Source organism: Amblyomma maculatum, chromosome 11 (genome assembly GCF_055883805.1).
Source record: "Amblyomma maculatum isolate TAMU_Amacu chromosome 11, ASM5588380v1, whole genome shotgun sequence".
NCBI lineage: Eukaryota > Metazoa > Arthropoda > Arachnida > Ixodida > Ixodidae > Amblyomma > Amblyomma maculatum.
In genome coordinates, this window is record NC_139354.1 from 3,098,825 (window position 1) to 3,123,958 (window position 25,134).

A 25,134-nucleotide genomic window follows, 5' to 3' on the forward strand; every position below is an offset into this window, starting at 1 on the left:
GATGATCTACACACTTCGATTCATTAGCTTTTTATATTTTGTAAACAAACATGGCTGCGCCCTGTCGCCGTCCTCCGTCCTCGCGCTGACTGTGCGCAAGTAGGTGTTCGCCACTGCCCTGCTAAAGCAGGGTTCTTTCTCATCGTACACTGTGCGCCGTGTTTCCTTTTAGCCGATTACTAGCGAATCTCCGCCTTGCGTACCGCTGCACCCCCGGCGAACTGGAATCGAGGTCTGCGTGTTATTTTGGGAGCAGCGCGCTGGTGACGTCCGAGGAAAGCGGGCGGTGCTCAGTCAACAGGATTGCCAAATTTGGTCGAAATTCGAGTCGGCGACCCCGGCTTGCCTAATATGCACCGAACCGTAATGGAGCCACAGCGGCTACCGCTGCGTTTCCACTCCGGCGGTAGCGTATTGCGGCTTTCCGCGCCCGAAGTCAGTCGACGGTCTAGCCGATCTGTCGTTTGCGACGGTGTGCCGTGATAGTCCCAGTGGCTTGTTGATCAAGCGCGGTGAGGCGAAGTGACTTCCACTACAGTGACTTGGCAAAGGGCGACAACACTTGTACCAGATTTTGTAGATCCTTTACTGCGTCGCAGCTCCCATCAACAGGTGAGGCATGAACTTGTGTCGTTTGTTTCCTGCTTATATTTTGAATGGGCACTTTTTTTCTTGGGTTATATGGTCCGCAGCTCACCAGCGACATCTTCCGAACATTGTTCGAGCTCTATTTATCCGTATTAAAGAAGAAATTAGCTCTAACATTTGGACGAACGCAGCAGAAAACATACACGACGATTGACAAGCGCTTTAATAATATGTAGAACTAACTAACCCAACAACACGCACTCCTTATCTGTTTATCCGCGAGACCGATGTTTTCGCTGAGCGCAGTGGAGAATTCTGGCACTGCGCACGGCAATCTCAGCGTTCTTTGCTGATGTATGTGTTGTCAGTCACTTTAGGTACTTTGTTCGCGAAGCATAACACGATTGCGCGCCTTTGTTTAGGTTATTGGCGCAGGGTGCAACGAACGCCCTCTCGATCAATAGCAAGCCTCCACTGTTGACTTGAGTTACACGTTAGAAAGTAGCTCGCGCTTGTACTTGCCGGCGGTTACTTTTTGTGACGAAAATAAGGTTTGCTTTGGTTTATGGGGTTTAACGTCCCAAAGTGACTCAGGTTATGAGATACGCCGTAGTAGAGGACTCCGGAAATTTCGACCGCCTGGAGTTCTTTAACGTGCACTGACATCGCACAGCGCACGGGCGCCTTGCTTTTCGCCTCCATCGAAAAGCGGCCGCCGAGAAGACGAAAGAAAATAACACCTTTGCTTCAGATTTTACTTCCATTTAGCGTAATATCTTGTTCCCTGGTCATTTTCAGTGACGGAACGTTTCTGCATTTTTTTTACTGAAATCAGCGTGGGCTTGATAGACACTTCGTTTATGTACCAGGGAATTTGTTCACAGTCAAGCATCAAATGTGAATATGCTTGCACATGTGCTGTGTAAAAGGCAAGTTAATGGCAGTTTTATTGCAATTTTTTATTATGCGATACTTCCCTGTACCCTAATGTATCGGGTACAGGGTACAAGGAAGTATTGCATAATAAAAAATTACAATAATACTTCCATTCACTTGCCTTTTACACAGCACATGTGCAAGCATATTCACATTTGATGCTTGACTGTAAACAAATTCCCTGGTACATAAACGTACATAATAAAAAGAAATTGCAGTAAGATTCCGTACCCTGATGTATCGGCCTCGGCGGCAGCTTTTCAATGGAGGCGAAAATCAAGGCGCCCGTGTGCTGTACGATGTCAGTGCACGTTAAAGAACCCCAGGTGGTCAAAATTTCCGGAGTCCTCCACTACGGCGTCTCTCATAGCCTGAGTCGCTTTGGGACGTTAAACCCCACAAACCGAAACCTAATCCTAATGTATCGTGTTCCTCGCCACTTTGGGAAAATGTCCAAGGAGATTGTTGGCGAATTGGAACTTTGTTCATCGTGCAAAAAGCACTTGCTCAGAGATGCTGCCACTTTGTGCATAATCGCAGTTTTCATAGAAAAATCTTCCTGCCGCTTCCGATGTGAAAAACCTGCTTGTACCATTTAAGACGCCTATGCCTGAGGGACCCTCTCCAAATCAAACTACATATCAAAATTCTTAAATAAGGATATGAATCCCTTCTGCCAGTTTTGCAGGGAGAAAGACAACTTCGAGCATATGATCTGGGCATGCAAAGCCCATAAGCCTCTCTCAGAACTCTTGCCTGATCCCTCTAAAGAAGCTTGGGACAAGTTGAGGTCCAGCGATGGCCCTGGCATTCAGTTCAAGGCCGTCGAATGGGCCGGCATTGCCAAAAGTCTCCACGGCCAGCGGCACGCTAGCTGATTTCCCCTATTCCTCCCAGTAATTGTGAATAAAGTTTTATCAGCTTCAGCCGCTGAAAACTTTACTTTCTGAATTTACTGACCAAAGGCTTTTGTCGAAGTTGCCTTTGCAGCAACACCCTTGTGCATCCATGTGTCATGTAGTCCAGGAGTGCTTTTACATATTGTAAAAAAGATTTTTTTTTTTTATGCTTGTGATGGCAAGTCTTACAAATAGCTGTTGTAAACTGTGACTTTTCGTGACCCTCTTTCAGTGTTCACATTCATTGTAGCAGTGTTGTACCAAATGTTTGCATGCCATGTGTGCAGTGCACACATACCTGGGAATTGTTATTGCAAAGTGCCGGCATGCTCAATGTAGGCCATTGTACATGCAATTGATCAAAGTACTGTAGCCTGTCCATTTCCTTGTGAGACCTAAGTCAGCTCAGAAGGAAAAAACTGTTCCATCATGGTGTTAAAGGCAGAGCTTGTGTGTCCCCCAAATCTCTTCAGCTACTGTTATATTGAGCTGTTTAAAAGAGAAATGGAAGGAGCTTCTAGGGTTTTATAGAGCTTGGTGTGTTCTAATCAAACATTTACTGTGGCTTTTTGTCCTTACAATTTCTGCTGTGTAGTAATTGAATTAAGTGTCACATGCATATTGTGTGATGCTTTGTTTTCTGTGTAGATTGATTTCAAAGTTTCTGAACGGAACCCCCGTAGCGGTGCCAAAAAGTCTTTTGCTCAAATTCACAAACTCTGTTCAACTAGATGTTCTACCTTCGCTCCATCAAGTGGAGAAAACAGTCGCTTCTCCAGTCAAAGGGCATTTGAGCTTCAAGAATGCTGCTTGGCCTTTTGTCCGACAAACTGCCATCTAGAAACCTCTCTCCACCTTCCTTTCTTTGAGTTGGCAGAAAAGACTTATGAGACAAGGGTAGGGCCAAAATTTAACATGAAAACTTTGCACTGCTTTGCATAACATGCACAGTTTTTAACACTGTATACTTTTAAATAGACCTCTGGTGAAAGTGGAAAGTTACAGTCTGAAAGATACACTTTTCACATTTCAAGGAAAGATACTGCCGGACATGCTTACCCATCTGGCACCACACGTTACTGGTCACGAAGCCTCTGCGTAGGGTGGGGTGAGCTAAAAAAGTCATCTGCTTCTGCTTCCTCTCAGTGGTCTGCAATGCCTGAGTGACCAAACTATGCAGTACCAAGATGCATGTGCTATAGGATGTTTGCATACATTACAAATTAGCCCTGCCTTGGAGGTGCAGTGGTTAGTCCGCTCAATTACTGTGCCCAAGGATGCGGGATCGAACACCGGCCGCGGCGGCCGCTTTTCGATGGAGGCGAAAAGCAATGCGTTCGTGTGCTGTGCGATGTCAGCGCACGTAAAAGAACCCCAGGGGGTCAAAATTTCCAGAGCCCTCCACTACGGCGTCTCTCATCGGCTGAGTTTTTTTGGGATGTTAAACCCCTCAAACCAAACCATTACAAATTAAAATGTAAAATATGTTGGGTGATCTCTACCATGTGGTAACAAAAAAATTTTAGCTTGGATGCACATATACGCCAACTCTCGCACAAAACATCTTTTTAGCTGCGTTCTCTTTCAGAGGTTGGGCTGAATGGCCTGAAAAGTGCCATTGTGAATGATGAAAAGGGAAATGAAGTGAAAAAATCTAGCTTACGTACACTGCTTCACTATTTTCACGTCCTAATGTTGATCTATACTATGGCCTGCACTGCACAGAAGAAAACAATGTTTGCTGTTTGAACAGCGGGGGGCCATATTCAGAAATTTGAAAATGTCCGTTTGCAGGACAAGGAAAACAACTTGCTTACTTTGCAATTCAAAGTTGAGTCTCAACATGCATCCTGAAGCCCTGAGCAATGTGCTGATATCTGGATAACATAGATGGCTACCCCAGTCGGATCCACGAGTGCCCAGCTTGTAGTGTGTTGTTCATATATCCATATGGTGACAAGGTGGCTGTCTTTCTTTTTTTTACTGACTTTTGAATAGAAACTGTATAGGTGGACAGAAGAGAAAGATGTGCGGAAGGAAGAAACTAAAAAAAAAAATATCCAATGCTGGGCTGCCGACAACTGCAACACAAAAGTTTTGCTAACAAAGCTGGCTGTTTCAGACGTCGCTGGACCACTGCTCGGTAATCGTGTTGTCTTCTGCGGAGAACCCAGGTTTACAGCCCTCATAAGATGAAAGTTTAGAGAGCACGGCATAATCTGCAGGGGAGAAAGGCGAAAACCTGAGCGTTGCTACGGCACATGGTACATTGTACACTCCTTGTCGAACACAAGCAGCGTTCTATTGAACGCATCAAAGTTCACTGACATTCTATAATTGGTTTACAGGAAGGGAAAGGTGCAGTATCTGTCACACTTGTTTGTGTGGACACCTGAAGTTGTTTTTGGGTACCATCGAGTTCAAACGCCTGCATGTTGGTGGCATCAGATGTGACTATAAGTGCTGAATGCTCTAACTTACGTTGCAGCTGCATATCGGGGCATGGGAAGCACCTTCTTGACACTCCGAATGTCCGCTCTGCTGTGTTCCTTGTTTTTATCTGGTACTCTGATAGATGTTAATTCTTAAAGATACAGTTTGACTGAGAGAGGGCTGGAAAGTCATGAAGAAAACTTGCTTTTTTTTGTTTCGCTCTTCAGAGGCATCGTGAGGAACATTATGCAGGCATATTCTGCTTTTTCAGGCAGCATGCTAGGCTCTCGCCCAGTTTCATAGATGACCCGTGCACGACTGTTGTTGAAGATTCAGCTATCGTGCACAGAGCCTGCGTAACCAAGATCATTAAAATTCCAGCTGGGGTTGCGTGTGATGACCTAGAAGGGGAAAGAGATAATTAAAACAATGGGAGCAGGTTCAAGTAATGCAAAACTGTATCAAGGGAGCTACTAGAAATTTCCACTGGTGTAACACGACTGTTCTTGGCAAGCTTGCACCCAGGTTCGGCTCTCTATCTCTGCAGGATGCAACTGGTCGTATATTTTAGTGTAAAGCAAATTGTATTTTGGGGGAACCAGTTACATTTGGACGTGACGAAGTGTGCATGATTGCCAACATATATTGGCAAGCTGTGGCACTCGATCGCAGCTTCATTTGCATTAAGCTTGTGAAATTATACATTTATTAGACATGCTGAATTGCACAGTTCATGTTATTGATTTCTCTACACACGCGCATATACAGTACGCTGATATGGAAATTTTTACATGCAGCTGAATGTGCATACCACATCACTTTTTTCTTTGGCGAAAAGAGGAGCTGTGCTGGTGTTTCTGGTTTGTAATTGTGTATTCAGAAATCTATGCATCGCAATTGCAATTTTTGATACTGTTCTAAGTTTGTTTTCAGTTGCAAAAGTCTTGGCCACATGTTCTAATATTTTTATTACAACTGCATCGCCACCAACTTTAGGTAAATGCTTTGTAAGGTTTATGGTTCAGTAAATTATGATGATGTCGTAAAAACATTTTGTGAATTCACATTGGCTAGGTTGTGACTGCTGCCATGGATAATATACTGTAAGTGCATTTGTTTCAGTTCATTCGACTGATTTTTTAAGCGTCACTAGCTCAAGCAGTGCTAGAAAACCTGTTAACATTGGGTCTCATTAAATATATATGACTCTGGGACCCTCTTATATGCTCTTAATGCTGGTTGTTTGATGTATCACATGTTGCGTTAACCTGAAAGTGAAACTGAAGATCAACTGCAGGGTGTGGTGTTGTTTCAGCTGACCATGAAGAGCAAAAACAATAAGCTAGAATGAAGTGAAGGAGAATAACATTGTACTTCTGTGCCCAAGCGGGATTGTAGTTGATAGTCAGTGAAACCAATTCGTCTGCAGAGGAAGGCTTTCTGCTCTTGTTCTTGCCAATGTCCACCAAGCAAATGGGCTTATGGCTGTCTGCGTGGGTATCATAGGGCGTGCAAAAATACTTCTATTGCACTTCGACCACCTACACGAAAAGAAGTTTTCACATTGTTGAATATATGAGTAATTAGGTGATATGGTAATAAGCTGAAACTGAGAAGAGGAAATGAAGGGTGACATTGTATCAGCCAACCTTGCAAAGCGGGAAAAGCTAGCATGAAATTAGAGAAAATAACACCGCCGTTTTACGTTGGGAAAGGATTATGTTTGATGATCAGTGAAATGAATTTATCTACACAGGAATTCTTTTTGTGCCCTTGTTTTTGCCAATATCTGACGAGCAAATGGGTGTAAACTCGCCGCTGGCAGCAGGTGTGGCATAAAAATGATTCTTTTATCATGCTTTGCGTACAGGAAAGGAATTATCATCATTTGGACACCAATCTAGATCACAGCCTTGTTTATTTTCTAACACTGCAAATCCAAGCATGAACTCTACGATGTTTTTGAGGAGATGCAGCCTTTGTGGTTGCAGCACAAATCACCTTTGATCTCTCTAGGCTTTATTGTGAATTCATGCATGCAGTCTATGCATCCAGTCACACTGCAAAGCCTTGCCAGCTGATAAAAATTACTAATCAGACAGTGAACTATGACACAACCTGCAGGAACTTCATCACGCGGGCAGACTAGGAACTCGTGATGAGCTTCAATGCTGTGTACTTTACAACGCTACGCACGGTCTGCTGTGGTATGCTCACATGTAGCCAGTGACCACTTGACATGCGCCGGCGTCGTAGAATCAGAACATGATCAGCAGCTCTAGCATAGGAGATAGTGGTTAGCTATGATTGTTTAAAACACATTATGCGGAACTCATGGTCACTAAAGTGTTTCAGAAGGTTTAGGCAGTCCCTCAGTCAGTTGGTGTTTTGTCACACTGAAAAGCTTCATCAGCACATAATACAAAATCTGTGAAGCACACTGATGTTGCGATGTCCACCATGTTTACAAGAGGAGTTGCAATCGAGGAGACCTTAAAGTAGCATTGTGGCCACCTTGATAATCTCAAGGAAATCCTTGAGTTTCTATTCTCCTCGAGGAGTGATTGAAGTGGAGTTTGGTTTCTACAGCAAAAGAAACAAGCCTCGGGACCTACTTGGAGTAGAAGTTCAAGTGGGGGCATGTTTGTGTTTGATATCCTGAAACTGTGCATTGCCCATGGAGATGGCACAGTAGGGGACTGCATATTCATTTTGTCCACTTGCAGTTCCTTAAGGTGCACAGACATCATAGCACACAAGCTTGTTTGTATTTCATCTAAATCTGACCTAGATTTCCATGGCCTAGATTCTATCCAATATCCTCAGCCTTTGCAGCCGTAGACTGTATCTAACAAGCAACTGGAGCTAGTAAAGAATGCATAATGAAAGGAAAATGCATATAAAGCCAGAATTGTGCAAATGCCATTGCAATTTTGTTTTGCTTAAGTGTTTATGGCTGCAATAGAAATACATGTACTCCATCAACACATGGTCTCACTTATCTCAGATTGTTTTATAGTTTCATGCATTTTGTATCATTAGGTTTGTGAGATTACATCTGTTCTGCTTTTTTGTTTTCTTTTGCAGACACTTCTGTGGTCTGCTCATCGACACCAATCTTCAAGGTGTACTGCCATGCCCTAACGCATGCAGAGGACATTTCGTTGTTTCAAGAGAACAAGTCCTGGATCAAAGATGACCGTGCTGGATGCTTCGTGCAGTGCCCTGACAAAAAGGGATCAGCCAGCAAGCATGTAAGTTGCAGTTAATGGAGTTGAGTTTTTTGTTATTCAGGGTCAGTCAAACCCACCAGAACAGAAACTGAGGAAAAGGTGAAGGTTTGTTATTTGCTACGAACATAGTATAGTATAAAAACCGTCTTTTCATACTCTTTGAATGCTAGGTAGAGCAAGCCTAAACCAGCAAGTAATGATAAGCTATGCATGTAATTCAGCAAATGGGAGCATGTATAACTTATATGGCTCATGTAGAAGTAAAACAGTAGAGACTTTTAGTATAGCGTATGGACACTTTCGTACGATAAACGCCAGCAAATTATGGGATGCTACTCTGTGTGTTGTATCAGCGCTTTTAGTTGGCCGTATGAAAGCGCGAACGCAAACTAGGTGGTGACATCTAGATTTAAAATTAAAAAGCACATTCAAGCTTTTTTTTTTTTTTTTACTTCCAAGCCAAAACTAGCCGAGTCACATCGGGATTTTAGCCAGTTTTTGTGTTGCGGCAGCTTCGTTGTACTCCCCAACGTTGGTATTCCCATGTTGAATACTTTTACTTTGTATTGCCGTCATGGTGAGTACCGGCCTCCTTTCAGCCCGTACTGCCAAGCACATTTTTACGGATACACATGTGTAAGCAGTCAAGCCAAGGCGATCCGCTTCATGGCGTTGCCATGCCGACAAAGCAACGCTACTTGTCAGTTTTAGGGACTGCGCTGCTGCCGTTCAAATAAAAAACAAAGCAAATTATTTACTAAATATTTGAGCTGAATGCTACACGAGGCAAAGCGAAGACCCCGTGTGCCATTTATAGGCGGCAGCGCGCCCTAAAACGCGGTGACGAAGACAAATTCACTCTGAAGCGGGCGGCCTGGACGCCGCCATCTTGTCAACGCTGATCTCCTTTCGTACGTGAGGGCTGGGCACGATTAACTCAAGTTTCGGCGTATGCTGGCTGATCGTACGAAAGAGCTCGGTCCCGGGTATCGTATAGCGCATGCGCAGTGCGCGTCACGGTATTTTTGGCGCGCGCTATTCCTCTGCGTGTGTCTGTGTACGCTATACTAAAACCCTCTAGTGTATTTCGCTAAAAGGAAAAATTCCACAGCGCAAACAAAGACGATAGGGCAAGGTTGATACTGAACTCCAACTGATTATACTTCATCGAAGCGAGTAAAGAGGAAGGCTTTCTGCAGATGCATGCAAGCATAGCGAAATCAGGGTGTAGACGAGCCGTACATGAAATTGCTGGAAGATATATATAGAGGGTGCACAGCAACCATAGTTCTGCATGAAGAAAGTAACAAAATTCTTATAAAGCAAGGTGCTGGGCAGGGAGGCACGATCTCCCCAGTACTATTCACAGCTTGCTTAGAAGAAGTATTCAGAGACTTGAAATGGGAGCAGTTAGGGATAAGGGTAGATGGAGAATACCTCAGTAATCTGCAATTTGCTGATGACATTGCCTTGCGAAGTAACTCAGGGGATGAATTGCAAAGAATGATTGATGACCTAGATAGGAAAAGCAAAAAGATAGGCTTGAAAATCAATACAGAAGAATAGGGTTATGTTCAATAGCATAGGGAAGGAACAGCAGTTTACGTTAGGTAGCGAAGCACTGGAAGTAGTAGGCGAATATGTCTATTTAGGACAGGTAGTAAACGTAGATCCGGACCATGAAAGGGAAATAGCAAGGAGAATAAGACTGAGATGGAGTGCATTTGGCAAGCACTCCCAGATTATGACTAGCAGCTTACCGGTGTCACTAAGGTATCGCTCAAAAGGAAAGTATACAACAGTTGCATCTTACCTGTACTTACCTGTGGGGTTGAAACATGGAAACTAACAAAGAGGGTTCTACTTAAGTTGAAGACAATGCAGAGCGCTATGGAAAGAAAAATGTTAGGGATAACGTTAAGAGATAGGAAAAGTGCAGTGGGTCAGAGAAATAACTCAAGTCACTGACATTCTAGTGTAAATTAAGGAGAAGAAATGGGCATGGGCAGAACATTAGCGTGAATAAAGGATAAACGATGGTCGCTTAGGGCAACAAACTGGATTCGAAGGGAAGGAAAGCGTAGCAGGGGGCGGCAGAAAATTAGGTGGGCGGTTGAGGTTAAGAAGTTCGCAAGGGCCAAGTGGATGCAGCTCACACAGGACCGGGTTAATTGGAGGAATATGGGAGAGGCCTTCACCCTTCAGTAGGTATAGTCAGGCTAAGGATGATGATGATGACAAAAATTGATGAAGTAAACATCCTCAAATACAACCACACTGCTGGCAAGCATATGAATATCACTTTAGGTCATTCCTGTTTGATCAAACTAAGTAGACGACTTTTGCCACTAGGAAGAGGTACTGAGGTGTTACGGATGTAACTTGAACCCAGCCTTTTCATACAAGACGCTTTGAGCAACTCGCTGGCGAGAGTATCTGTGCTTCTGCCTAAAATTCTTATTTCTGTGAACTTTGGTTCACACTATGGCTTGAAATCGGAAGATTGGATAGTAGTAAATTTTGATTGTTCAGATGCACCAAATAGCCCAGCAATTGGTTTTACTTGACTGCATTTCACCCTGTATTTGCATAATAGTGTATGCCAGGTCTTTTAGTGAAAGAACACCAGTTACGAGTCGTGCTGCAAACTAAGCAGAAAAGTGTTAAGAGCATTTTGATTGGACAAAAAATAAGTGACTAAACATGGAAAACCTGATTGGGTCACAGGTGCTCATATGAAGGTCTAATTGTACTTGCACTCAATATGTTGTTTGCAAAAAAACAAAAAAGTAATCACAGTCCTGATGAAACCTCGGGCAGGTGGTTGTTGACAAGTGACAAGGCTGGTGGTCATTGCTTGGCGGGTTGTATGACGTCACGGGACAACGTGACCTGGCCCAGTTGGTAGGAGTGGCAGGAGACGGGAATCGAACCAAGGACCCTTGGAACCCAAGTCAAACATGCTGCATGTATGCCATGCAGGCATGTTCGTACGACTTGGTGAGAGTGGGGCTTTACATCTGTGTTGGATGATTTCTTATATTAGTTTATGACTGTCGCTAACGGATACGTGTAATGCAGTGGAGGTACAAATTAAGGGATTATTTTGTTGTGCTTTGGGAGCTGAGCAGAAATGCAAAAGATACAAGGAAAAACTTGGAGCCAAAAAAAGCTAAACAAAGCTAGACCAAGAGAAACAAGGGCAGAACATTCTAACACACATAAACAGCCTCTAGCTTTACCGAGTAAATCGAAAGCCACTTTTGAGGTGAAAGCCTTTCTTGGCTCATGGGTGGTGTGTACAGTTTTCGTGACCAGAAAATGTACACTGAATTGAATATGGAATAGAAATAAGAAAACAGAATTGTGATATAGTATGTGGGAATCGATCTCTGGCCACTAGCATGTGAGATGGGGATACTGTCACTTCACCATGACATTTTGATGTTTGAAGCTGAGTAAAGGCACGTCTTGTGAATGAGGCAGTTGAACCATGTACAAACGTAAGCCTTAAAAGCAGCAGCAGGCCACCAAACAACCAACTGCAGGCACAAATGGTTTTGTGTTATCACATGTAAGGAGACACTGTATTTACTCGAATGTAACGCTAGTGTTTTTCATGATTTTTGGCTCTCAAAGTCTACCCTCGCGTTATAATTGAATACTGCAATTTGGTTGGCTAAAGTAGCACCGGGGTGCAGCCATATTGCATCCACCACCACTCAGTTTCAGTTTCCACGGTTTTACGATGTTATGTTGGCAACATGGGTACCAGGGAAGCCAAATCAGCCAAATCCCAATCCATCCAAAGTCAAAACTTAGCGCTTCTTCTCGTGGGCTCAGAATCACGTTCTCCCTTTGGTCACGCGCTTGTCGCATCTTTCGCACTGGATTACATGGTTACTTCTGTTGTTATCGCATTTCGCACGATGGCAGCGCGCTATGCACAGTACGATGCTCGCCTCAAAAGGGCTATTGTGATAGCAGAAAGAATCGGAAATTCTGCGACAGCTCGATGGCTAGACATTACTAATCTACCTTACAGGGGTGGCGGATGCAGCGGGAGGTGATTTTTAAATGTGGGCCTGGCCGCAAGGCTTCTGAATCGTCTGGGAGGACAAGAGTGAAAAGGAAGACTGGGTTTCCGAGAACTCAGCCTGGGACGACAACGACGACGAATGAGCGTTTTTGGTTAGACTGCAATGGCCATAATGTCTATTAAAGATACTTTTTCAAGTGCTTACCGCGCGTTACATTTGGGGTTTAATTTTTTCCCACTGGGCAGTATGGAAAGTCGCCCCTCACGTTACATTCGCGGTCGTGTTACATACATTAATTGCCGCAAGAACTTTTTCTCTTCACACTTTGGTAACAGTAAAGTGAGCTACGTAAAATGTATGTTATAACTATAGCGCATTCTGAGTCACTCTTGTGGTGGTGCGTCGTTGCTGATTCAGCTTTGTGGCTTTTGGCCACATAGTGTTGTTTGGGTTTAGATATTTCCTAGACCTCTTTACGTTCCTTGCAATAAACAAGAAAAATGGCTGGTGATGGAAGAACAGATATCACACTCATACAGTCTGAGCTATTAGCCATGAATTTGCTCAAAGGCTTCGACGTAGGCTTCTGAGGGCACTTTTTCTATTGGATGTCTTGATTTATTTTATATTGCTCATTACAGCTGGGGGGTGAAGCTCATTTTTTTTTTAATTTTTCAATATAGGCACTGTGCATGTGCTTTGCTTGGGTTACCTGATCCTTTCATTTTGATTTCTTCATAACAAAGGTACACATATTTTCTTGGCACAACTTTGTTCTGGTGTCTAGACCTTAGTAATAGACAATAAAAAAGTCAATGCTCATTCTCATTGCCGATATATAGCATTCTTGTACCAAGCTCAGCAGCTGTTAAATTCTCTTTTTTCACCCACTGCCATGTTGGCAAGTCCTTTGACTTCGCACTGCATAAGTCCTGCTGCGGTGGTGCAGTCGTTAAACCGCTCGACTGCTGTGGCCAAGGATACGGGATCGAATCCCGGCCATGGTGGCAGCTTTTCAATAGAGACGTGAAGCAAGGCATTCGTGGACTGCGCGATGTCAGTGCACCTTAAAGGCCCACTGTCCACCCTCCGGTCGAAAATATTTTCTTCCCCGGTGACTGTGAGACTTCGCCCCTGGAACGCAAGGCCGCAAAATGTTTTTGAAAAGAGTAACTAAGTTACAGCCACCGCAATCACCCGATTCTATCCTGCCTCTCTCCTTCCGTTCCCTCGCAAAGGTTTTTCACTCTCCTGCCCGAGGTCGTCTAGCCTCCGCAATACAAATTCCCCTTCCTCCTCCGCGTTTGGCGGGAGGTGGGGCGTGGCTCTCCGCGAGCGCGAAAAAAAAAAAAAAAAAACGGTCGAGGGAGCACGCGCCGCTGGATTCAGTCTGGCCGTGGCGAGGGAAAAGCGCGCTGCGAGCGGTAGACACCCATCCTTCTCCCATCAGTCAGCGAGACGGACCAATGGACGTCGTTCGCGGTACGTACGTCATTATCGGGGCCCGTCGGGCCAGCGCAGGAAACGGTGAAGCTGGCTTCTCAAAGGAGAGCATGAGGGAGCTTTGAATTGTATTTTCGATGCTTTGCGGCGCGCGTGTCGCTGTAGAATTTTGCACAGACTATCTCCGGTACCTGATCGAAACACTGGGCTCCTTTTCTTAAAAGGGCCTTCCCTGGACAGTGGCCCTTTAAAGAACCCCAGGTGGTCAAAATTTCCGGAGCCCTCCACTGCGGCGTCTCTCAGAGCCCGAGTCGCTTAGGGATGGTAAACCCCATAAACCAAACCGAACCTTGTACTGCATTGCATTTAGAGAAGGGCTTGTGAGGGCAAGCCAACCATTCGTTGCTTTGGCAAGCCACCTTCCATCCTTTCTTACTCACACCCACTGTCATTTTGTTGTTTGTAACTTTAAGTGTATATTTTGACAGTCGCTGCCATATTGGATTGCACTAAGCGGCTTGGGCTAGGCAAGAGAGAGACTAAGTCATCTCTTCACTCTCTGTTCTATTTGCATATGCTTAGACTTTTTGCTGTGCGCATTATAACATGCCATCTTCCAGCTTCAGTGTAGAAGGTGGGAAGGTGCTTTAAATTTGAATCGGAGGGTTAAAGGTAGTACTCACTCCACATGCTATTGGTTTCATTCCCACAAAGCTACGCACAACCTTATGGCAGCCTTGGGATGCTAGTAGCCCCATCAGTTGCTGTGTTAGTTTTGTGGATGCAATCTGAAAATGTACACATAAGGATTAAAATTTTTCACAGACCCAAAAAATTGTGCCTCACAACTACCGGTGTGGCAATAGTAATTCTTCCAAACCGTATCGAATAAAAATAGTGTAGCTAAACACTGAACCAAGTACAAATTGGGCAGTCCTGCCAAGCATTGAAGTGCCCGTGGCACTGCTGTGTTATGGTTCAATATCAAAGCTATAGCTTCTAAAAGATGTAACACAAGGCTTCACAATTGGGACTCAACAAGAAGTCAGTGTATTAACACACTGACCTTGAAGTTATACACGTATGTTTCGAATCGTCATTTGCTACTGATGATGACAAAAAACACACTACACACACACATTAGGACATGAGGCGGTTAACAGCTAAGCATGAGCCATGGCCTCCCAGACCGGGCATCGAGGCGGGATTTGCTTAATTTGCTTAATCTTAAAAATTGTGTATGAGGATTATGATCATTGCCAAACAAATGGGTTGTAATGCATTTGCTGAGGCCTTTGTGGAGGTCGGTTAGCAGGGCCGAATGCAGCCACATTTATTTTCGGAAACCTGGAGGAGTGGCGGCAGCAATATTTGGCTGAGACAAAAGTCCCAGAGTGTTCTAAAGTGTTTGTGCTCTCGTGGAATTTTCTTCAGCATGCTCTGCACCTTCATCCCACACATGCTGATAGCAGGAGTACTTTTTTTTCACTTAATGAGAACACACTAGGAGTGGTCCATCGTGTCATGCAACTATAGCTGGTCGAGCGCGTGATACGAGAGCGTACAGTCTGACTTGGGATCCAAGGGTGCCGGTGGTCCGATTTTCATCTCGCACTCCATTCTCAAAGCAGTAGCCCGAGTTGGCAGCTCCTGATAACTCTGCTTTACGGTTTGGCCGTGCCATGTGGCCTTGTGACATCAGGCCGCCCGACTATCAAACAGTGTCCAGCCATGTCACCTGGCAACCCACCAGAGGCATGCCCATGATTTTTCGCTCACCACGAAATACTGGATTATCCGAAGAGCGTGGCCTTTAACAGTGTTGCATTAAAGCATTTCCTGAAAGTGGCCAGGTGGGAACGGAAGCAGGGGGAAGCATGCAGAGTGATGAATGACTGATTTACTCAGTGCTCATCGTAGACGTGTGGCCTACAAGAAGCATAGAAAGCTGACAGTTCTGTTTGCGCTGGCGCTCCTCCCTGTGTTTCCGAGCTATCTGCATTACATGCGACAAGAAAGCGAGCAAAGGAAGTGGAAGCCAGGAATTCACTTTTGTGTTGGTGGCCCAGCCCAAAAAACTCCAGCTGAATGCGATGGCTTCTGAGAGAGCCCAAATATCTGATTGGCACCAGAGATATCCGAAAATGGGAGTTGTTCGCCAATGCGAATTTTACATGCTCATGTTTTTATGAAGTCCCAAGTTTCAAATTATGTAGCATGTTGATTTTGGCACTTATTCCTCACTTGATGCAATTTGCGCAGCTGATTTGGAAAAGAGAAAGCTGCAGCCATACCAAGGACTTCTACTAAGTATTTCTCTGCAAGCTATATGCATCTACTGCTGATGAAACAGGCTAGGAATAGCAGGTACGAGGGAAACTTCAAAGCTATTAGTAGCCTTGACAAGTAATCTTTGAATTCAAGCTCTGCCGCATGTTAGAACTTGAGCTATGCGAATAGCTATGTCGGAATGATAGAAGTCTGAGCAATTTACCAAAACAAAGCAGCTGTAGAAATATTTTAGGCAATCAGGCCTTCTGAGCTCTGTACTTGCGCGCAAACCTCTTCCGAGCACCTTCACTTTTGGATGAAGCTTCCAACTTTTGTGCACCTGGCATGACTTCGAAATGAATTCGGCCAAATGGCTTCTCGCTGAACTGGCTGTCTCGTGTTACTTTTTTGCAACAGTTACTGTAGATATCCACTCTTAATTGGTTCCCACTAGGAGGATCTTTCCAATGATTACGTACAAGCAACAAGCACGCTAAGTTACAGTGCTAAGGAGAGCTGTGTCCGGAAACATAAGCATGCCGAAGCGAACATGGCAATAATAGTCAACTTCAGGTTATGTCCTTTGTTCAAGTAATTAGATCTAATAAGTTAACGCAGCGGTTAAACGGTTACATGAGCTTAGAGTGCTAGTAACGAAATAGGTGCACACATTTAAGTGTGGCATGATTAAATATTTACACGAGGAAAAAGGATAAGATATATATCATAACTTTGAAAAACAAAACAAAGAGATACACAAATTGTACGGAACTACATTCTGGAGTGAATGCTTTTCATGTACTAGTGCGCACAAGAAAATCACAGATTGTATTGCATGCATATAAATGAAGCATAAAGCATATCGTCCAACATATCAAAACCTCTGTAACATATAAACTTGTGCTGTAAATGCATTTCTTCGCATTTGTATCGCTGCATCACACATGTATCGTCAAGATGTTATGTGGAAAACATAAAATTGTACAAAAGCCATTAGCATAATATTCTATCGTATATTTCAATATCTTTTTCAATTTCTATTTTGTTCTAGCCCAAAGAATACTAGGTTAAAGAAACATGGAACGCAGTAATAACTCTTTTCCCATACCTTGTAGACCGTCAAGGTATGCAGTATTTTTTCTAAAATCGAAGGGGCCATGTCGGAACATACAGGTTCTTGTATTTATTATTCCAAAAATATTTATGGACTACAGTTTTCATCAGAAGTGTATCTAAATCTGGCAATGAAAGTGCTTTCAAATCTTTGGAATTGAAGCTAAGGTATAGATCATAACCTACATTATTGAACAATAAGCGCAGAATGGCATTGATCCTCATCTTCCAGCGAACTGCGCAGTGTCCATAAACAGCAATGCCATAGCGCAGTATGCTGTACCCTAAAGCATTGACAGGTACTTTACGCACTGAAAATGGCACATAGTATCTGATGCTGTATAATACGCACGAGATGGCACGTAAGCCTTTTGCAGACATATGAGAGGTGCTCATTCCACGAAAAGGCAGAGCCAAAATGTAATCCCAGATATTTTACATTAGTTACAAAATTCAAAGGCTTTCAATTGCAGTGATAACAATCAGAATTATGCAACAAGAAGTGGTAGTTAAGGCTGACTTTTTAAATGGGCTATGAAAGCTGATAAGTTTGGATTCGAGAAAACCAGTCCATAGCGCACACTGCTGCTGATTGGTATCTCATGCCAATCATTCAAAAAATGTTCATAGAGTTTAGAGCACAATCGTATGGAATAACTTTGGACATATACATTGTTTGACTTGCTCAATGAACAGAGTAGTAGGATATTTAATCTGCTGTCTGAAATTTCTGAACCTTCTCACACCCCTACTTAACAAAACAAATGAAATTAACAAAGAAAATAATTTTTAATAGAGACAGCATTGTGTGTTACCGTGACTCTAATATGCCTCTAGTAATAATGTGTTATTGTGTGTTTTTATCATTATTATGCTAAAATACTATGGCATGGTTACATATCAACTGCACCCCACAACTGCGACTCAGGGTTAGGATGTTTGACTGCTAGTCCCAATGATGTTGGTTTGATCCTAGTGTACTGGCTGCTTTTCGGTGGTAGTAAAAGGCAAAGAATCTCCCAAAATTCTTAAATGTGCAAATTTTCCCCCTTGCATAATAATCTGTTTCTGAAAGAAATTGACACATCTTATTATGCATTTATGTTATTGTGTAAAGAATTGTCCATGCTTTGTATGGTACATAAAATCTTTGTATTACTTCAGAACTTTTCACGAAATCCTGAAAAAATGCAGACGAGCTGCCCGAGAATTTCATAATTGTTCCATTTCTTGAAAGTTGTGTACTGACTGCGAAAACTTGTTTTCGATGCATTTATACCAGCTTATATGGTAAGTGTGTATGGAGATTGAAATAAGCTGCTAGCATAGCTGGTTTGGTTTTGGTTTATGGAATTTAACATGCCAAAGCATCATTTGCTGGGAGGGGTGGAAACTTCAACCACCTGGGGCTCTTGGCATGCACTGACATCACACAGTACACAGGCACATACCCATCACGGCCAAGTTGATAAGAGCGCCCTAACCATTGATTCACCATGGTGTTGTGCTAGCGTCACTGGAATGGGCCCCTCACTCGCAGAAAAGAAGTATAAAGTGCTCAAAGACATCTCTAGCCCCTTATTGAAACAAGTAAAAAGTTGACACTTGTTTTTCCTCCCTTTTATTTTTCCACTCCATCTGGTTTCTCTGAGCTTTGTTTGTAACTTATCCTTTTGCATATATTTCCTCCTTGTACACAACCTGATTTCATTTTAACCATGGTAAATGTTCTTGTGAAAAACTTGGGAATTAAACAATGCATAAATATCTAAGCTGCTTTCTGCTTTTTGAGCCCTTGTTGTCCTTCTGCATTCTGTTTCATCTCTGTATCCATCACTTAGTGAACTGGACTGATCCTATTCTATTTGTAAGTCTTCCACAATGAACCCCAATTCAAGGAAAGCATGTTGCTTGATTTTTCTGCCGCAAGTCTCCTCGAGCAACTCAACCTCGTATGTGTAATATGACGGGAGTTAGGATTGGGTTTTAACTGCTTTGCTCTACGTGATGGGTAATGTGTTGTGAATGCAAACCCTAAGGCATGGTCTCTAGAGAGTTCATTCTGACTTATTGTTCCCTGTACTCTTACCACGCAAGCCCAAAATATTGGATGAGCTTTTGTTCATTGTCGCACGTTCTTCGCAGGATTAAAAGAGGCAGTAAGGGCACGTTGGTTCATCTTTTGTTCTTGATTAAAGTCAGTTCACTCACTTTTCCAGCTAAGCTGATAATTGTCTGGCTGGAAAAGAACCGTGTGTTTCCAAGGAAATTGGATTTAAGCATTTTTCCACCACTGTGCCAGAAGATCAAATCAGTCGATATTGTCGACCATAAACCCTGACTGCTCATTGGAGGGTCAAATTCTAAAGTTAAAGCTCAGCTACTTTGGTCATCTGATGAGAAGAGAGGAGTCGCTGGAGAAAGATTTGATGTTGGGAAAGGTTGAGGGTCGCCGGAGAAGGGGTAGGCAGCGAACGCGATGGTTAGATGGCATTCTCGAGGCATTGCAGATGAAGCTATGTGATGTTAAGAAGATAGTGAGAGACCGGAAAGCGTGGCGTGACATGGTCCATAGGGTCACGAAGAGTCGGACACGACTGAACGCCTGAACTGAACTGAACCACCACTGTGCTCCGAATCGTGACGTCAAGACTGAAATGGACTTTGTAACTGGTGTGAAGAAGGGAATCACCCATCAGCCTAGCCTCGGGGATCTGATTGGAAAAGAGCTGTCTTCCCGCTGGTAGCGGCGTTGTTTGCACTTCATATTTCCTCGAGCCTATGAAACCTTTGTTTGTAGTAGAGGTGACCCCTTCGTCATTGAAATGCAATAACCTATGACGTACAGGCCAAGTTTAGCTTCTACTCAGTGCCCTTTTAGTGATGATTTCTGGTAGGTTTGGTTCAATCACATTCACTAAAAGGATTAAGTCATCAGTGAGGTTAGGTTTGGGGGTTCAGGCACGAGAGTTGCTGTGACATACCGCTCGTAGTACATATTGCAGTCAGTGTGTGATGGCGGATGCGAGGTCAGAGTGGCTACATGTTTTTCACTTGAGTATACATTCTCTTTCTGCTCAAAGGTGTAATCTCTGTTGCTGTTTTTCCTGCCTTAGTGTATACCACATATTCTGGCACATAAATCACCGCCCTCGCAACTTCAAGCCCCTCCGCTGTTTTGGAACAACTGGCCTGTGTATACCTTGGGGGGGTTTCATTTGTATGGTGGTTTGCCAGAGTGGCTCACTCCATTCCTTTGTAAAATGCACATGGCAGTGCCAAGCTTTAGCTGGCGGGTACCTTAACCTGAGCTATAAGAAAACAATACTTTTATCACTGTATATTTTATGCTGGAAGCATTTCTGGATTTGAACAGGCTGCGTGCCTTGAATCCTGGTTCTGTCTCTTGGTACTTTCCTTGAATGCATATATCTCATCGAATTAAGATGTTTCGTTTAAACCACAAGGATTGTTTTTTTGTGCGTGTGAAAGATTTTAAACAGTGTTATTTGGATACCCAGTCTTCGTGTGCAGGGGGTCCAGCCTAAACCCTGCTTCACTTCCCCAACTCTTGCTAGGCCCTGAGACAGCTTCTGTAGTAATAAAACTATTTTGGTGAACTGTAGAGACCACGATCATTGGAAACATCAACTGTTGCAACTGAGCACTGGTCTGGAAGGAGAAATACAAGTGTATGTGTTCATCATTTCACGTCCATGTTTGTTAACAATTTCTACTTACTAAAGAACATCTGATTGTAAATTTGTGAGATGAAGCTTGTGACTGTTATCTGCTGGTGTGTACTTGTTTTGTTCACTGATACTCACAATGAGCTTTCTTGGGCATCGTCCGAATTTTCTCTTCTACTTGCTTCCTGTACTATTCCCCAAAATCAACTTATACTTGGGCTCAGGTGTGCTGAAGCAAAAGCAGGACATAATTTCGTTCAGGGGTGTGATTGTATATATAGATGCAGTCTTTATTTCATGATTTTTATTTCATGGATGGCATCATTTTGAGACTTTTTGTAATCATACCAAATACCACGTATGTAGTAGGGAAGGGGGTGGGTTGTGTGATGGGGGATGTAACGAGTTTTTTGGCGACCTGCTCCTATCGCACTGTGACCACATCGCTTCGGCTGTTGCACTTGAAAGCTCAAATTTCGTGCATGGAAACATGCGAGAAACCTAGTGTTAACTAAACAGTTTGGCAGGGGCAGTTACTAGTATTCACATTGCAGCAGCCCTGCCAACCTTTGAGGAGCAAAATGAACTGGAAATGCTTGAAATTTCACTCAGGCACGGACATCCAGCTGTGCGGTAGGTGTGTATGATGTAGTCCAAGTTCATGTGCTCATGGCGACTTTTCCGATAAGATATTATTATGCCAAACAATAAGGAACCTATTGAGGAGTTCTGCTGATGGTGTTGTTGGCGTGTCGTTGTCACACTTAGTTGGTACTTGGTGTGTTGTGACAATAACTGTCATGGTTTTTCTTGTCATGTCACAGTGTGTTACTTTGCATGCACATGGTGCATGGTAATTGATTATATAATGCCATGTCATGATGAAGCATGATTAACTACTGGTATCCGGTGTGTACAGAAGTCATGGAGTCATGTACTTGGTGTGCTGTGACAATAACAGTCACGGTTTTTCTTGTTACGCCACAGTGTGTTACTTTGCATGCACATGGTGCATGGTAATTGATTATATAATGCCATGTCATGATGAAGCATGATTAACTACTGGTATCCAGTGTGTACAGAAGTCACGGAGTCATGTACAGCAGGGAATCTGTGCATATGGAATAGTGAGGCACGAGGCTAAGCACAACACATGATGCATGGGCATGACTAGCATGTCATAGCGTAACTAGTGAATTTAGCAATGGTTAGTCGTTGGTGATTTCAATGTATAGAACTCGTGTAACAGAGTAGTGTGTGAGAATCATGTGACCAGTTATGACTCGTAATCTTGCAAGTCACAGACAAGACATGGGCATTACTCAGCAAAAACTTCTAGTGTTATTTACAAGCTAACTAACAATTTTGATGGCATCATGAAGTTTGATGCTTCTTGGCACGTAACAGGTGGTCTTTTTCTTGACACATTGCAACTGACGTTCAAAGCATGCAAAGCATTTCTATTCGTACAGCATTGTATACTTGGAGATCCGTAGCCGGTTTCCTCGCGCTATTGCAAACTAGACTTGAAATTGTCCGGGCATCCGCTAATTTTTATTCCTTTAATTTGCCAAAGTAAAATCGAAGCTTCACCTCTACTCATTCATCTAACGACACAGACAGCATCAGCAGCACCGCGATGAGTGGAGGATGCATAAACCATGATTTAAAAAAAATTTGGGGGGGGGGGGGGGTGAATTTGAAAGGGGAAGTCCCTTTATATCATGTAACACTAACAATGGAATAGGTGCCCTGTACTATATAAAAGCAGCCAGAGTGAGTCCATAGTCAGTGCAAAAAAAAGAAAAATACTGCATCATTTGTTTGCAAATAGAAAATTGTTACTACACATTTAGACTTGCTTTTGTAAATATCACAAACGGGATCTAGCAGGCAGTTCTCCTGACACTTGGGTCCGATTAGTAAAATTATATTGGTAAGTAAACAATGCAATCATACATGTCTGAACAGCTCAGATGTGAATGAAGAAACTAGCGTCCACCCGGTTTTCTTTATACTTCGCATGCCGACAAAAAACAGTAGCGCACAATGTGTTTTTTTTTTTCTTTCAGTTCAAGTGAGCATATGTGCGGGCAGATTGTCTAAGGGAAAGTGCCACAGGTTCGGATTAGCAGAGAGTAGTGTGTTCTCAATTTCACTCTATTCTGTATCACATACGAGAGGATTTTCCATCTGAGGATATATAAATCAACGAAAAAACTGGAAGCAACAAAGATTTACCATCGAACTGTTCCTTTTGAACAAACCATGCAGGTTATAGGTGCTGCCAAATTTTTTTGCTTCATGTTCTGTGTGATTGGGTTCACTTAACAATGGCTAGAGTACGTGCACTTCTTGCAGCATAATCTGCTCTTTTTGTGATCTGTAATTTTCATATACTTTAGGTCTTCCCTTTAGCGAAGCATAGCTGTCATCCTTTATGTCAGGTGCTTTCTAGGGAATACACTTGATAGCTTCAGGTTTGAGTTTTGTTACCATTGATATACCAAGGATTCCCAGCAGTGGAGCACTTGTTTTGTAATTGCTGCTGACGAAGCAGCGCTGATGAGAATTCGGCTTGAAATGAATAGTTTGTTGCAAAGGCTGCACCGCACAGACCTGTGGAACAGCTGTGGACTGCGTACAGTTTACTTCAGTGTCCTGCAAGCAACGAATTACACTGGTTAATGGCTGAGTTTAGCAAGTCTTCGTTCAGTAGTTTTCAGATTTTATGCCACTATCAAATATAATGAAACTGTAAATTCTTCTAGTATTCAAACACAGGAAGTGGAAAATGGAAGAATTGGAAAGCTCAGGTTAACTGTTCATCACCTGCTAAATTACTTCAGCAATGACGGCTACCTCGATAGCCCCTGCTTGCGCATGGACAATCTAGGCTCATCAAGAGTTTCATAAAGTGTGCTTGGTGCTATTCTTTCATAGGTCCTATTTCTGTGGTTCTCGATAGCCCGGGGCAAAGAAAGGCCACAGGATCCATCAAATCAAATAAGAATTTATTTAACATTCATGACAGCATTGGCAGCACGAACAGCTTAACAGAGGTCTGTATCCAATTTTGCACCTATGTACATACTGTAATCAATAGAAGAATTAACAATTGTAATTAAGTATCATTATAAAATGGCAAAAGGGAAAACTATAGGTCTTTATTATAGAGAAGTTCAACACAAAGAATGTACAACAACAAGGATACCCATTCTTGTTTGAAAATAAAGAAAGAAGAAGGCAAGTAATTTAAATTCAATTTAGTTTAACAAGGGTAGTAATGAACATTATAATAGTTGTGGTTTATAATTGGGGCATCAGGAATCAGGAATGGTAGAAATCAGGTTACATTTTACGAGGGTTGCAGTTTTCTGCATATAGATAAATTAGATCTCTGCTTAGTAAATTAACTTTCTCTCTTTTTTGCTGTATGGTACCATCGCAAAAGTACATCATTGAGCCATTAGTGTTTGGCTGTTGATTTCTAAAGGAGCTAAGGAGCCAGCTGTATGATTCCGGCGTAACCCTCGCATAACCAAGATTCCACGATTCAGTAGCTAGGCAGGAAATATAGCCTGACCTTAAACTTTTTCTCTCTCCTTTTGTTACTTCGCATTTGAATTGTGCTGGCATTCTGAACTCATTATCTTGCCCCCATCCATTTAAATGTATGCTCGTGTGAAGTGCTGAGCAGCAGTTGAGTCATGATGGTTTTTTTTTTTTTTTTATTGCGCATAGTGTTCTGTCACCACACCCAACAATGCGACCCATAGATTTGATACGGCTGCTCCTTCAGGTTCGCTGTCCTCGCGTACGATTGCGCATTCCCTGTATACGTCACCGGTGTGGAGAGAAACAGAGCGGGGGCGAGGGCACGTGTCGTAGGCACTTACTCCTCCCTTCGTCGCTTCGTGCTTGGAACAACAGCTGCGTCAGAACGTCGCGGGCAGGCCCCCGAGATTTGGCAACGTGGCACGCGGCCCCCCGTGTCACGACTTCGAGACAACAGCGCGCTCCCAGCCCGCCGAATTCAGGGAGGCATCTCGCTTAGGTTGAAGAGGAGGGCACTGCAGTTTCAAGAGTTGGCTTCTGGCCAGGGGGCGCTCCCGGTCGACGTCAAGGGTCAGTGGTCGTGATCAACATCAGTAACGGTTTCTGAGATGTGTGCGCGCCTTATGTAGCCATGTCGCTAGCCAGGGGTGGTTAACAACTCGATTTTATTGTGCGCCGGTTCTTTTGGTGCTGTTAATTGCCCAGTTGTCTGCCGCTCCGGATGGCAGATATTGGCGATAAGGGCAAGGATAGGGGAGAGAAGGGATTTGGCCAACGACCGAGATGACTAACACAAAATTTAAAAGCTCAGTTTCAACACACAGCAGGGTACACAGCCTAGATGAGATAGGCGCTCTACTTCAGCCAAGACCATGTTCGTCCAGGAAATCTCAGAGGCGCGAACGACCGAATGCTATAGCTTCCTTGCGAG

The 25,134-nt window shown here is 43.4% G+C and overlaps 1 protein-coding gene across 1 annotated transcript in view; it reads left to right on the forward strand.

Moving 5' to 3' along the window:
* The first annotated feature begins 64 nt into the window (after positions 1–64).
* Positions 65–25,134, forward strand: part of LOC146172671 (uncharacterized) — a 50,766-nt gene continuing 25,696 nt past the window's right edge. The window contains exons 1-2 of the mRNA XM_084584496.1: positions 65–612; positions 7,944–8,110. Coding sequence (XP_084440622.1) covers positions 8,004–8,110 — 107 coding nt within the window. The 5' untranslated portion in view covers positions 65–612; positions 7,944–8,003. The remainder of the gene's footprint in view (positions 613–7,943; positions 8,111–25,134) is intronic.